Source organism: Aythya ferina (assembly GCF_964211825.1).
Source record: "Aythya ferina genome assembly, chromosome: 1".
NCBI classification, from domain to species: Eukaryota; Metazoa; Chordata; class Aves; order Anseriformes; family Anatidae; genus Aythya; species Aythya ferina.
Genome location: NC_140296.1, coordinates 116,046,206 through 116,062,003, shown reverse-complemented (window position 1 = coordinate 116,062,003; position 15,798 = coordinate 116,046,206). Strand labels below are relative to the sequence as shown.

General features: G+C 35.7%; 1 protein-coding gene across 4 annotated transcripts in view; it reads right to left on the bottom strand.

The window, feature by feature from the left end:
- The window catches only part of CBLB (Cbl proto-oncogene B), a 136,013-nt gene that overhangs the window by 4,727 nt on the left and 115,488 nt on the right, over positions 1-15,798 (bottom strand). For 3 of the 4 annotated variants that reach the window (XM_084535667.1, XM_084535668.1, XM_084535670.1), the window contains 5 exons: positions 13,073-13,213; positions 8,745-8,833; positions 8,515-8,646; positions 7,032-7,169; positions 4,312-4,431 (listed from right to left, as the gene is read on the bottom strand). In XM_084535667.1, coding sequence (XP_084391793.1) covers positions 4,312-4,431; positions 7,032-7,169; positions 8,515-8,646; positions 8,745-8,833; positions 13,073-13,213 — 620 coding nt within the window. The remainder of the gene's footprint in view (positions 1-4,311; positions 4,432-7,031; positions 7,170-8,514; positions 8,647-8,744; positions 8,834-13,072; positions 13,214-15,798) is intronic. The other variant, XM_084535669.1, reaches the window with a different exon arrangement.

The window sequence follows — 15,798 nt, the reverse complement described above, 5'->3', positions numbered from 1 at the left end:
TGTTTTTTTTATTGATGAAAGAACGTGGTATCTTCTAGCATTTCTGTTACAATACGGTAGTTATAACACTGGGTGAAGAGAACTGTAATTCAACAGGCTGCATTAAATACCTCAGTTCATATTATTACATGTCTAACCAAGGTGTATTTCTCCCTCAACTTAGTTTCCACGTGTTTAGATGGGAGTGTTGCTATAAATTTAATTCAGTTTCTTAATTCAGAGAAGGTAAGCAAATAGTACTTTACGTACAACGGTGGTATTCATGTAACAAATGGATGAGAGTAGTTTGATTAAGAATTAACATTAAAGGGTCAAGGTTAATTTTGTTCCAATTGCATTGCTTATTTCCTGTGCAAATAGTAATGACAACCTGCAGATGGTAAGGTTTGTTTCATAATTGTTATGAATTTTTATCCCTGAATCATCTCAGAAGATGTGAAGCATTATATAAACACTAATCATTCTAGTAAACACACCTCAAGACAGATCCAAACCTGCGATAAAGACGTGAAAAGATCTATGAAATCCACTGAATTGAGAAATTAATTATAGCTCAGGAAATGTGGTTAATAACTAAAAACTAAACTAAATCAGAAACAAGTTCAAATTTCTCATTTCACCTATTTTAGAAAAGTCAAGACTAACAGAAGAATGTTCTTCATATTTAAAATAATGATATATCATGTCAAAAACAATCTGCTTTCTTTCACATTTTAAACTTTTTTAATATGAACATTTTGTTATGGACTTATCTACAGAGAATGAAATAAAAATCACTTTGCAAACTTTGTATTTTCTCTTGCTTGAAGTACAGAAGAAATTACTTATACATAGGTCAGATCTTTCTTTGTGTGTGTGTGCACTACACGAGGTATTTTTGCGCTAGTCAGTTTAACAGAGGTTTGAAACTTAAGTTATTTCTCATATGAAGCCTTTACTTTGCTGAAGCTTCCTAAGAAACTTTTTTGAGCAATCACATCATTTACAAAGGTCATTTTTAATTCTGTGAGCAGATTTGCAGCATACGTATTTAACTCACTCCAGTGACATCTCTCTATAGCACAGAGACTTTCAGATCTTCAGCCCTCTCTCTAAGTCAATTCCCATTATTATTATATTTTTTAAGTGCCGACATCTCTTTCAATATCTTCACATCCATATAAAATTTTAGCTGAAGCTGGGTATCACATTGGATCCTGAGCTTAAAGATACTAAGCCTAAGCTGCACGTCCATCTGGACACTGAGATAGAGGTATTTAAGCATAACTTCCCTTCCAACCTCCCCTCCTTTGATGTTTCAGCCACTGTGGATCCTTAACTAAAAATTCAAACAGATTTTCTAATTGTGTAATTCAATTAACAATTACCACAGCAAGGAGTCTCTTCTATCACTCACATTTCTGTAATTCAGCACTACATTTAACCCTTAGGAAATTGATAAGTATAAAGCCAGAGACAGGCTCGTTTAATAAATGTTTAATAAGTGTGGAAAAAACTGTGAGGTGTGAAAGCTCCGTGACACCATGGGAGGAGACTATTTGTAACGATGCTAGCTGTCCTGTTCCTTTTTGCATGGAAATGACCCTTGCTGCTTCTCCAGTATGTTCCATGGTCTTTCACCAACGGACCGAGAAGCACCGGGGAAAGAGGCAAAGAGAGAAGCTGAAGGGTGACAAGGGCTTGTTGTGCAAGGCCCCCTGTGGAGCAGTGGCAAGCAGCCACATGTAACTGGGGTACAGGAACAAAGCACACTGAGGGGACATCTATACTAAGGAACAGGCAGAGCTGGGAGAGAGGAGTAACTGAATATATTGTTTCATCGCGCTGCTGGGTATGATCTTCATGTTTTACATTACTGAGGCAGACAATTCTCCTTAGGTTTAATGGAAATCTACCCTGAAACAGTATGTGACCTCACTGCATACCCCTGGACCCAAACATTTTATTGTAAAGAAATTTAAATTTGCATGCAAGTGCTTTAATGAGGCCAGATGAGTGAATAGGAATATACTATACTTAACTGGCCATAATGTTCTTAACTAGCCATTTGAATCAATTTCTTACAGAGTACCTAAACTCATTAAAATACATCAGACATCCATACTAGGGGCCTAATTTTCTTCTACCTTTCCCACATGTCATTGGCTGTGCTTAGGTAAAATACCAGTTGAAAAAGCAATCTCATTTGCCTTGCTTTTATTGCAATAATTTAAAAATGATGTATTTAAGATGTTTGAAAAATTATGCCTTTGGGATAGTTAGGTGTATAGCTGAGAACCGTTTCTTGTGTTCAATACTAAATACATGGCTGAAGTAGAATGAATTTGTCATAGCATATTAATAATTTGGTTAAACATCAGAACTGCAATCTTATAAACAAATGAATCAAAATGAAGCACAGAAGTCAAAGGATTCTCAGTGCTACTATAGGGAGCCAGTGGCAAAAATGTAATTAGATTTTAGAGTGAACTACATTTCCTTTCCAGCTAGTTCAAAGAATCACCCCACTAAAAGGCTGAAATGAAGAAAAGTTTTCTAAATGAACTGATTAGTTCAGAATAAATACAAAAACTAAAGTTTTAAGTAGAGGCACAATCTATAGACTGTATTTTTTAAATCATAGAGTGAGGCCAATCAGTTAACCTTGAAGCTCATCAGTTCCATCCTATAGAAATAATTCCACTGTAAAAACAACTTTCCAGTTAAGACTATGACGTGATCTACCACACAACTTTCATTTAATTGAAATTAAATTGAAAATCTTGCTGTATATCATACTGATTTAGAATTATATTTATAGTAAAAGTAGATGCATTTAGATGTTGCAGAAGACAGCTGTGGGAAACATACAGATAGAATAGTATTTATTAAGTGACATCAAAAAGCTCTGAGAACTTAACCAAAGAACTTGTAGTAATTTAAGACAATTTTAAAAATTGTTCTACCAAAAAACCACAGGGGAAAAAACAATTTAAAAGGTAATCATAATTTATATTACAAAAGAATTTAAAATTTCCTCAAATAGATCAGGCTAATGTTGTAAGGCAAATAGACCCCTCACGGTGTCATGTATAAAACATGTATTACAAAGCCAGTTTTTTCTCTAACAATGAGAAAAAATGAGCAACAGTATTATATTAATAGAGACATCCTCCCAAGAGTGCTACTATTTACCAAAGGCATCCCACTCATTCTCAGATGTGCTATTCATTGAAGATTCTATAGCACTCCTCAGGCTTACTTAGTCTCTCCTGTACTTTAAGTTGGAAAAAGATATTCTTTCCTACACCCAGCAGAGTAGAACTATGCATTCCTAAGAAGGAGACATATAATTACTATTAAAAACTGTAGCATTTTTCCACTTGTGATTGTTGCAATTAAGCACTGATGACGATTAAAATTGAAGACTAGGTAGCAAGTCCCTTCATTTCTTTATGCATTAGAAACTACTTTTCACATACAATTCACAATATCTGGAGAATGAATAGTATTTAATGGTTCAAATTACCACTTGTTTTTTAATTTGTGATATCCCTCCACACAGCAAAATGCTACAGATAAGACAATCCTCCCCCTGCTCCATATACCATGCACATCTAAAGAAAAGAAAATTTGTCTACAAATTGGTGAAAATACATGGGAATACAGGTAATACTGTTATTATTTTATTTAAATGAATTTAAATATATGTCTTCTTTAAATAGCATTTGTTTTGTCTGAAAACAATAAGCAAAATTTCTTTGACAGAGGAATTGATTCTCTTTTACCTGTTCCACTGCAACCAGAAGACTGAATTTTAATTGTTTCTGGTTCTTGCAAGTTTTATTTAGAAGTATTTTAAAATTTTCTTAGAACCTCACACGGACATACTAGCAAAAAAAGACTGGAAATTAATAATACTGTAGACAGTGAAGCTACTTTTTTTTGAGGAGCAATAAAACATAAAGCTGGAAGTGAGAGGCATGTGATCCCTGAAGGACTTCTGATCTCCTGTGAACTTCAAAGGCAGCAGCCAACTCCCTGCTTTTCTCAAAAAATAAGGAACACTAGGACTCACAAAAGCATTCTGCTTGTCAGCTAGTGAAATTAATGCCATAACATCTACATAACCCCACAAAGGCAGGTAGTTTCTTCTACCTATATTGCACAACTTTAATCTCTATTATCCTTTGAGGATTTTCTGTTTTTGTAAAGCAATATCACCACTGCCAATTGTTGCCCTGAATGACAAAAACCTCATTCAACTTTACAGATGAAAGTTACTTGCCTCATGAAGCTGTAATTTTCTACAGAAACAGTCTTCTACCTTACCTGAAGAGGCAGGAAGTTGATCATAGTCTTGAGATGTCCTATTTGTTTTTACGTTTTCTCCAGTTACTCTACGAGCTGGTGGCAAAGGAACGTGACCGGTTATCGGATCAAAATGGGGATCTGCAATAATAAAGAAATAAAGTGTCTTAGAATAATTAGAATTATTATCTAGGGAAGAGGGAGGGCTGATGCACAGAATCTAGGTTTAAAGTAGCCTCCTTTCAAAAAAGCTATGAATCCAAACAGAGGTGCTCCCCCATAGTGTGTGCATATCCATGCATACATCCAAGTCTTGAAGTGACCAAAATAAGGAGCACAACTCAAAGGTGGTCTATCCTGCACTGACAATTGCTCCTCTGCTAACATTTATGAGGTACCTTTCAATTACTCAGCCCTGACACTGCTAGGACTGTGGCTGGCAAAGTATGGAAGAGGCTGCAAGGCCCAGTGCAGCAAAATTAGAAGTATCCCTGCTAGTCTGTTTGGTTAGAGCTTGGTTAACACTTCAATATTTTGCCACCAAGACTGCAGGGCAGATTTCCTGTTCACATAGTCCCAGCTGCGGGGTAAACGTTACAAGGACTGCTGAAGGCTTTTCAGTTCTTTCTGATGATTATAGGAACAGAATTTAAAAAATGAGAGAACTACATAGGCCTGGCATATTGTGGCCTCCTTTCAAGTATTTTCAGTCTACTGAAGAGGCAGCTGACCAAACTTTTAATATCATCCTGGACCTGACTTCTACTCTTGACTCAAAATAGCGTTTGTATGTGTGTGCAACTTTTTGTTGTTATTAATGGTGAGATTATTATTCTAGTCTCACAGTCTCTAATGGGCAGATGAGGTATCACCCCAAAAACTTGTATGGAAAACAATCCTTGAAACCTAATCATAAATTATTTGCAGTGGTTTCTTTGAAACAATGCAGTGTCAAATAAGTCAATATGGCTTTAGAAATACTGTAAGATAAAAGAAGACCAACTCACAAAAGAATCTATGCCCAAGTAGATGTGTACACTTACAAGATCAACGCAAATTAATTGTTGTGATAAGATTGCATTCACTATGCAAATATGGAGAACAAACGGCCTTTAATACATTTCCAAATTTTTAATTCAAAGCCATGGTTTTTGTTTTTGTTTTTTTGTTTTGTTTTGTTTTGTTTTTTTTTTTTTGAACATTGTCATTGATTTTTATTTTTTTTTTTTAGATTATTTGGAAATAACATCAGATAATTCAAAACTCTCCGTACTTCTGGGAACTGCACACAGATCAACAGAGCTTGTATGCTTCTGGAGGTGGTGGCTTTCATTTTCCCCTCTCCATTCGCATTAGAACTGAATGGTGCGCTTTGGGTTTCTGCCTCAGATTGTACAACTGAGGCACCCATTCAGACTGGACTGCTATCGGTTACATTATTTTATTTTGAAGCATAGAAGATAAATTAGTCCCTTGCCCTATATTTATGATCAACCTTTACATCCTGTGATGTGTTTAGTCTTTTTACCTGGATGCATGCAGAGGCTTATACAAGAAAGTAATGCACCAAGCTGAGTTCTGCATTACAAACACACATAGTTTTGGTGAATTACTCGATGTTCAGGTCTTAATTGATGGTAAAATATATATGTAATAAGAACATTTCAAAAAGGGTCATTCTGGTTCAACCTAAACTAGCTCACTTTCATCCCACAGCTAGTATTATTCACAAGGATCAGCCAAACACCTTACAACCAGGCAGACTATTATGCAGTTGCACATAATTGCTCATCATCCATAGTCCTGCACTCCTGTAATACTACTGCCAAAACATTCAATTTAAGACTCTTCATACAGCCTCTCATTAAGAACAGATAGGAAGAGGAAGACATCTAATCACACCTCAAGGTAGATAATCACTGAAAATATTCTTGGGACCAGTAAACTTAGACACCATCATTTTTTGGAAGCTTCTGCAGAGGAAACTACCTTCACTTCAAAGACATGCACTATAACCCACAAAAACCCTGTTGCAATTTTATTGTCAGCAACAAAGGTATTCAACATAATTAACCTGACACTTGTCAACCCAAAGTTATAAATGTTGAACATAAATTTTATGCCCTTTACAAGCAAAATACTGAACAACAAATGTGACAGCAATTTGTGGGAAAAGATAGGTGAAAATTTGACTTATTACCAACAATGTTATGAACCACAGGGTTCTGCTGCTGTGTTCACAATTAAAATAGTTTTGCCACAAAATTTCACAGCAATAATTCTAACAAAACAGCATGTTGTTTTCCTTCTTTTCTAGTTTTTCCTCAAGTACCAACTTGGAAACAAACAAAAACATGAATTACATTGAACTAGAAAAAACAATGGAGTTGACAAAAGGATACAAACTACTATCACAGATTACAACAGAAAACTTTATACTTCAGAAGTAGCAATTCTTACTAAAAAAGCACAATGTACCAAAATGTCCCGCCTACAAAAAATATTGACTTCATTTCATTACTTTGTGATAATGAAAAGGTGACCCTTTTTATATTCTGACTTGTTTCATCTCCATCATTTAAAACACACACACACACAAAAACTATTTCTGATATTTTCGTATATTGAGGTGTACACAAAACAGACTTCTAAAGCCTGATGACAACATTATCATAGAACAGATATGCCTCTGGAGTACATAATAGTGAAACAGAATATGTTTTTTCCTTTTGTATTCCTACCAGGATGAAGGAACAGTTCATGTCCTGAAGGAGGTCGGCTTCCTGAGCCAGCAGGTTTTGTGTGCTCAGTGATACTGTGCCGAGCAGGTGGTGGTGGTGGTGGTAGTGAAGGGGGTGAGCTATCAAACGTATCTTCACCTGCATTTAGGAAAAACTTATTAGATGAGCAAAACTTCATTAAGCATCACAGAATAAAGAGCAAAGTTGAAAATTGATTTTTCTCTGGCTGCTGAGGCCCTTACTCCTAGGTTCATCTAGCAGTTCAGCGACTGTAGTAATGAAATTATAAGCCTGACTCTTACTATGAACAATCCTCTTCTAAAACATGCTCTGAATGACCTCTGTATTGCTCAATTTCTTTTCTGGGATGGGGGGAGAGATTTCTTTTAAGTGGCTCAGTTGCAAAGAGTGCATTGTAGTGAAAGCCTCACTGATTATCGGTACAGAGTAACAGCTATGTTTCAGCGGCTAGGAAAATATATTTATATTCAAACACCAACGGTGATTACACCCAATCTGCTACACTTATACAATGTGTACATGTATTTTTATCTGCTATCTAAAGGCTCTGACTCAAGGCATAAACTGAATCTTCTATGCCTGGCAAAATAATTTTTCCCTTACATAAAGGTAGAGCAGACAGAACCAAGGTTACCAAGAAGTACCAAGTATTTTTCTTCTGCTCTTTCACCTTCAATTCTGTATATTCTTACAACTCAGAACACTTCAGAGATCAGAAAGAGAATAGTGCAGGAACGTGGCAAATGTTCAAATGGTTTTATGAACCAGAAAATTGGATGATGGCACATACAGTACAGTCTCGCAATGATACAACTGAATTTGTCAATGACGGTGTGGGTGATGGTCAAGCCCAGCCCCAGTATATAGGCAGAGTGGCTTCTTTAATGCTTCTGACCTCAAAAATGTTAAGCTCGTTGGCTTTTGGTTGCGAGAGCAGAAATCAGGGGTGGGAAAGATAGCTGCTGGAAACCATAGGCAGCACTGAGCTTTGAACTGTCCCTTGACAGTAGACAAGAATCAGAAATAAACTTACTAATGTAACTCAATTTAGTTTTCTTTGACTTAAATACCAGCTCCCTTTCATTCATCTTTCTATATCATAAAAAGAACGCAGTTATTAAATCTACAATTGGAAAAACCCTCCATGCTTGCATTACATTCCAATGCTCAAACTTCACATTAAAGGACAACAATTTTTAAACTGTTTTAGGCAAAACAATTTTCTTTTCTCTGTAGCTTGAATACAAATGTTGTTTGCCTTTTCATCTGTCTTGCATGAGGGCTTACAGACAGACGCCACACGCGGATCACTGGTAAATATTGATGTACAGCTGTAATATTTAGCCCATAGCTTGTTTGGTACTCTTAGCATACTCAACATTAGTTGTTTTTCAATGAACATGGCATTTGGTTAATCTAGGCTATGTTAACCATTAAATGTAATCATCAAAAAGTCTGCAACCTAAAGGGGGCACCAGAAGATCATAATCGGAGGGTGTCCTGTTGAGCAAAGAGCTGTGTTTTGGGTTGTCTCTGGTAGGAGGTCGTGCAGGTGGCAAAGGTACCGGAACAGTAGGTGCATCATAGACATCTCCTGAATGACACAATCACAAGAAGTGAATGTTTTCTTGCTGTACCCCTAGAACAGCACAGAGAAATTTTACTTGCTAAGGGGGGGAAATAAAAACGCACCTAACTCTGGATGTTTTGGTTTCTTCATCTCAGAAGTAGCACTGTGTGTTCCATTCGTTACTCCAGCACATTGACCATTCTCACACACCCTGGAGACAAACATTAAAAAGGAAGTAATCAACCAGTTAACCAAGTCTTAATTCCCAAAATTAAATGCCTGCGCTGGCAGTCCATTATATGGAAACAAATGAAAGACGACAAGCTGCATTAATTCTAAACTTTGTGGGTTTTATATTGACAGCAGGTACTGGTTAGCTCTCAATAAACTCTGAAGAATCATACCGCTTTCTTAGTGGGATAGTGACATGATTTAAGTAACTTACTCAAGGCTGTACTACAAGACAGACGAAGAACTAACATTCAATATAGCCCTCATTTCAGAGGTCAAGTCAATGGTTTATTCACATATTTAAGTCACAAACTCAATCCTACTTCCCCTTCCCAGCTGTTAAGGTTTCCCCAGCACAAATATTAAGAGGGGAAATTTTGGTAGTTATCCACATTGAAACAAGCAGAAAAATAAATAAATAAATAATAATAATAATAAACAAACAAACAAACAAAAAAAAACCACAACAGAACAAAACAAAACAAGCAAATAAACAAAACCAACAGAATACTACAAAACATCAATCGAAATAACAAATTTCGACTAAAATCTTAAGCCAAACGTTTAAAATGAAAAAGTCAAAGCACTTTTGCAGGCATCTAAATCTCTATGGAAAAACTAAGACTTCCTGATACCTTACTAGAATTTAGTATTTTTTTAAATGGAAATGTATCATTCTCTTAAAATTAATCAATATGAAAATTGTTTAAACTTAGATATCCATGAAACAAAGTACAAAGATACCTGTAATCTTGTCAGAAAAAATATAATCTCTTGGAGATTATTTTTGTAAAAAGATTCTGCTCAAAGACAGCAGGGAAAAATATAGATCAAAAACCTTCTCATAGTACTAAATATTGTTTAAAAAAATTACAAAGAAGTGGAAAATTACTCCTGCCATTGGAGCTGCAGACCCTGCATGTTCAAAAAGAACTAGAGTGTTTCTCTGGAAAAAGGCCACCATGATAAACAATTCCAGTTTAAAAACTAAAAACCACAACCACCCACCACGTATCGTTATTATCAAACATTGGCAAATCTGCTAGAGCTATCTATATACAGCTCAAATTTCACATCTTGGGTTTTTACCAATAGAGCGAACATTAATAAACTTATCTCCTTTGGCCATATGGAAAGGAGGGATGAATAAAGGTCTGGAATCATTTAAAATATATAAACAGGAAAGAGGAAGTGAAATTGTTTCTGTGGTCCCAAGAGTAGTAATGAAATAAATGTAAGAATAATTACAAGACTTAAAGCAAAACAAAAAACTCATGGTAAGAGCTATTTTGTTGTGAATTAATTTCCCCAAGGAAGTGGTAGAGGAAGTGTTGCTTCTATCTTTGAAATTAGATTGGTTCAATCTCTCAAATACAGTGAATGCAACGCTTCCTTTGATGCCTCAGCATATATCCTAAATAACTAAGAATCTTTTCTAGTTTAATTTGAATCTACTTTGCATTTTCGATAAATTAATCAGCCCTAGGTAGTATGATAACCTAACATGGTATGACTTTAAAAATCTTCATAATGAGTCCAGTTATCAGTTTACAAATCTTGCAGAAATACCTGCTTATATTGACAGTAGAAAACACCAGAAAGAATAGCAGCAAATTAGTACTAACGAGCAAGTCTAGTCTTTTTCCTTTCTTTTCCTTTCAGAAACAGTTTTATTAGGAAAAGATACTGATTGCAAAAATGTATCATTCTCCTAATAGTAGCCTAGTTAGGCTAATGTTGAAATTCTTTCCCTCTCTTTCTTATTGCTGAAACTTGTCTACATGAGAGATCAACTGTAACAAACCAGACAATTAACTGATCTCCCATAATAAGACTGTGAATCATTTTCCATATTTTTCTTGTACTCTTTTTAGAATTGACATATCTGCTGGCAAAAGAGCAAGAAATCGTAGAGGTGATATTTGGGGGTAGAATGTGGAAGAATTACATAGTTTGTAAATTTCAAGACACTAAAAAAAAAAAAAAATTGTAGGCTTCTGTGGTTACCAAAATCTCCAAGTACTGTCCAAGAACTGAGGAAGCAACACTAAGGAAGAGGTGGCAAAAGCATGACCCTGGGGGACAGAACTGAAAGGTGGTAAACATTTATGAAAATTAAAATAAATAAATCACCTTTAATAGTACTGCTAGACAATACTTAAAAGTTTTTCATTGCACCCCCTATGAGTTTAAAAAGAAGTGGGGATGGGAAGGCTTTTTTTTTTTTTTTCAATACCTAAGCATAGAGCATCAACTAGAATCAAGATTGATTTTGAAAGGTTTATCTCTGTTTTCACACCTAAACAGTAACGTTAGCTAAAAGGAGACATTTTAAGTATATGCAACATCATATATAAACAAATACGGATATAGAATTCAAAATTTTTTTTTTTTTTTTTTTTTTAATGATAGGAGAGTGGTTTGGTTTTAGGTAAAAGTCTTGTGAGAGAATATATTAAGAGTTGCAGAGCAATGTGAATAGCAAACAATCATTTTGTGCAGCAAGACCTGGATTACTGCCAAAAAGCACCATAAGTGAAGAGCAACTACGCTAGCTAAATAGTAAACTAAAAGCTACAAAAGCTTGGAAATCAGATTTTCATGTATAGCCTCTATTAATAATTCTAATGGTCTGGTGAAATACCATCATAGCCAATTGACACCAATCAATTCTTTTTCTGCAAATGAAGGATACCAGAAAATTAGAAGTTTCTAGTTTTCCAGTTGGTTATCCTAAGAATCTTTAAGCTTGCATCTACGTTAGTTTTTTGGTTCAGATCAGAAGTATGAATTAAAATAAATCTCTTAGTCATTCCCACTTAGAATACTTCGGTTTATATTTTAGAGAGGTCTCAGAGCATATAGCCTCGATTGCTTCTGGACAATGTTAACTCAAAAGTTGTCCCGTAGGAGCTCATCCAATGTGCTGTAATTACAGAAGAGTACTCTAGGCACAAGACCATGCTAGGACTAGTCTTCCCAAAACTAAAACTTCCCAAAGCATGCACTGTAGATGTGTGGTCCCTGGAGTCAATTGTGTCACTCTACAGACTCACTCCTATTGCAGCACACCACTTAGTACCAGACACAGTCCTCGGCAGCTGTTAAACCGAGGTAATCTGTCCACATAATGCTCTCTTCCATTGCAAATGACTTTGTCTAAGAAAGGTTGCATCCTGTGTAACTCTACTCATACAAGCAACTAAGCCTCTATTAGGTGACTTTGCATGGTACAGAAAGACATTCTCACAAAAAAAAAAAAAACAACAACAACACTCTCCAATAAAAAATCGTATAGGTAAGGTCAACTAAGATCTTGGATTTTTTTTTCTTTGCTTGGCCAACATAAACAGTTTTATTCATCAGTTTTGTTTTTGTTGTTGTTGTTTGTTTGTTTTTCTCCCCTTAAACAAAAAAGAACATCTAGTAGGGCAGACACGAATTTAAGTGCTCAATATCACAGACCTAAGACAACTGTGTAACATTCACGTCTATGCAATGAAAGCTGGATCACCAGTTCTAACAGTGAGTCTACTTCTTAGCACTGCTAACCTGCATGCAAGGAGTGATCAGACTATGAACTTTTATCCATCTGTTGTAAACGTCTGATTGAACAAGTCTAAAAAATGTATTTAGCGATTTTTGGGATAAGAGATATCTTGAACTTTACTGATAGTGGGTTCTTATGACAGAGGGAAATAATTGGGCCTACAGGACCAATAGCGAATTGGCCCTTCCCCCCCCCCTCCCCCCAATTTATGCTCTTCATTCCTGACATTCAGATTTTCTTTGAGATTCAAAGACCAAAAAGTTCACCGTGAATGAGACAGCCTTTAGTTGCCATGTCTCTTGGCTCCAAATTTTGCCATAATCAATTATCAATTCATAAGTGTGACACCTTGGAGATACTATTTTAGAACACGTTTAAAGCAAAAGAGATTTATTCCACCTGAGTAACAAAAAGGTTCTCTTCCTGAGAAGTGGTGTTCAAAGGCAAAAAATATCACACCACAGAGATATGATACAGTGAACTTCACAGGTTTATGATTGTGGTGGTGGTCAAATGAAACAGAGGCATAAATAACCCAAGCTTGAAAAGATAAGACATTTTAGAAAGCAGTCAAGTTTAAACATCATTGTAAATTTTGAATCCAAATACATTTTGAAAAAGGCAGACTTTTGTAAGTAAGTTGCCTTCAATATTACTAAACGACCTTACCGAGCAACAGGCTTTATATGACAATGAGATGGTTGTGAGCTCAGTATTGCAGGATGTGAAGAAGGAACTTTGTATTCATCATCATCATCTGTGTGATCCCTTGATTTATCAGACAGAGAATTTGCTGAGGGAAGAGAGCACCTATGGAGATGAGAAAAAGATCATTTCTGTTTTAACTGTTATGTAATTGTTCTTGGTGAAGTACAGAAAACACTCGTTAGCCTAAACACCTTTAATACATGTCTGCTATGTGTAGGTTAAAAAAAATGCCACTTCAAACTAGAACATACAAGGTTACTGGCTTTTTTGTCTCTGTGAATACATAGAGAATCAAGCAGCTCACCTTTTAACCATTAAACAGATACTTTAAGCAAGCATAACAGAGCAGAGAATTGCAAAGAATTAGAGTCCTAAATATGCACTTACAAGGCTTAAGCTGTTTGCACTTAACAAGAGAACTAAACAGAAGTTAATTCAGGGTAAATAGTATTTATCAGGGCTCAGTAAGGCAGTGAACTTTCAAACTTTCAGTCTTTTTCAAGCCATAATATTATTGAAATCTAAGAATTTGTTTGTGTTTAAATTATTTTTACTTTAAACTACAATTGTCCTTTTAGACAGCAACCTACATTACTTCTTGAAAGCAGTGGAAGTCCAGGAAAGAGTTGGACTTTACCGTCTCCATTCATAGGTAACAAGTTTTATCTGGAGAATACTGCTGGATGGGAGTTTTAATCGAGAACTAAAAACTAACTCCTACCACCTGGTTCTGTGTTATATGAGTGTAAACAAAACAATGGGCAAAAATTTCACTTTAGTGAGCACTGGCTGGGGAAGGAGATTTTGTTAGATATTAAAAAATGCAACTTATCTTGTGGCCTTCATAAGACATAGCAAGCTAGGTTAATTAACTAGAAGTCAACATCATTGTATTTTATATATACAGCTCCTCTGCTAATAGTGAATACACTGATATATAAAATCAATAAATCAAGTCATCTGGAACACAAAACGTTACATTAAAGACTTAATTTAACTTCAGTTTGATCATACATAAAAACCATGAACAGGCATTTGACTCTTAAACTAGCTGAATACTAAGAAGTGTATAACTTCAAAAATCATCTGGATATTATGTTATGCAGTAAATAGTACCTTAATTCTTTACCACAAAAAAGCGTCACCAGCTGGAGGACTTCAAATAAAGATGTTTGATGCATTCATGGCCACTTTGATTTGTGGCTTGAAAGTATGGTTAAGGGCCCCTGAGCTGAACTACATGCCACATTACAAGGCACATCTACTTAATCATTTAGGGAAGTTCTTAAGAACCATAGGAAACATGAGAAGGAAGTGGACATAATTTCTCTTCCGATGGTTGGATTAGCTTTATTTTATCATAAAGGCAAAAGATGAAATGACAGGCTAAGCCCATCTCATTTTTTCCAACACAAGCAGCATCTGACACACACAGCACACTTCACAAAGGAAGAATATATGCTCTGCATGATTTCCTTTAGGTGATGCCACATGACTCCACAACATCCAGGTACTCTGTGAACAAAAATGAATAGCTAACTATCATGACTACCAGAGAGTCACTAAACAAACAAATAAGGGAGAAAGAAAAGAACAGAGAAAGATGGGGGCAGATGTGCTGCTTTTGTTTGAATATATTCAAAGCCTAGAGGTCCTGAGCTACTTCTAACCTGTCAGACACTCTTGCCTTCAGTCAGTAATATACTCTTAAACTCATAAACAAACTCATGAAGGATAAGAACCAACTTTGCAAATACGTTCCAGATAAAGGAATGAAAGGGTGAAAGGTGAAAGAAGGTTGATGACACTAAACTGCGAACTCTGTATTGCAGTTTTCCACCACCTTCTGTAGAGGGAGCAAAAGGTCTTCTGTATATACAGCAATGAAGTGCGAAATGCTTTCTCCATCTTTGATTTCCTAGTTGAACAGACAGTTTGTGTCACTGCTGTATGGCCATTTAAAGCAAGGAGAAACAAAACAGGACAAGGAGAATTCTGTAATACTCAGATAGATAGTTCAAAGACCAACAAAGAATAATTTCTTTCATTTCTTGGACATGCAATCTTTCTTATCTGCAGAACGTTCTGGATTGCCATGTGTTATACATGTGAAGTACATGTCTGTGGGTTTGATTTTTTGTTTGTTTGTTTTTTAAATAATCACAAATTGAATTGATGGCTTCTGCAGATATCAATATTAGTATCCAGACCAGAAATATGCAACGCCAACTGATATGGAAGCCAGATTGGTGGTAGTGTTTGAAGCCCACTTCAAAAGTTACAACTGGGAAGCAAACAAACAAAAACCTCTCCGAAGGCTCTACCTGAAATCAGTTACAGGAGAGATTTTGATTCCTGGGAATTAAGTTAATTTTTTAAGGAAATCTACAGAGAGGCTGACCACCACCTAACTAAGTACAGTATTATAGCTGAACTTAGATAGTATAGCTAGTTCCTTACAAAAACACTTCTCAGATGGGAAAGTGGGAAGACTCATTTACTGACAATTAGGATACCCAAGGAGTGAAAAAAAAAGAAAAAAAAAAAAAAGAAAAAAAAAAGTCCCCTCTTCACCTAGTTCATGCCCCTGCTTTTTTCTTATTTATTTAGTAGACCCAAGAACCTAACATATGTTTATCAAAGCAATGCCTTTATTCCACAGGATACTAGCATATTTATGATAAAAT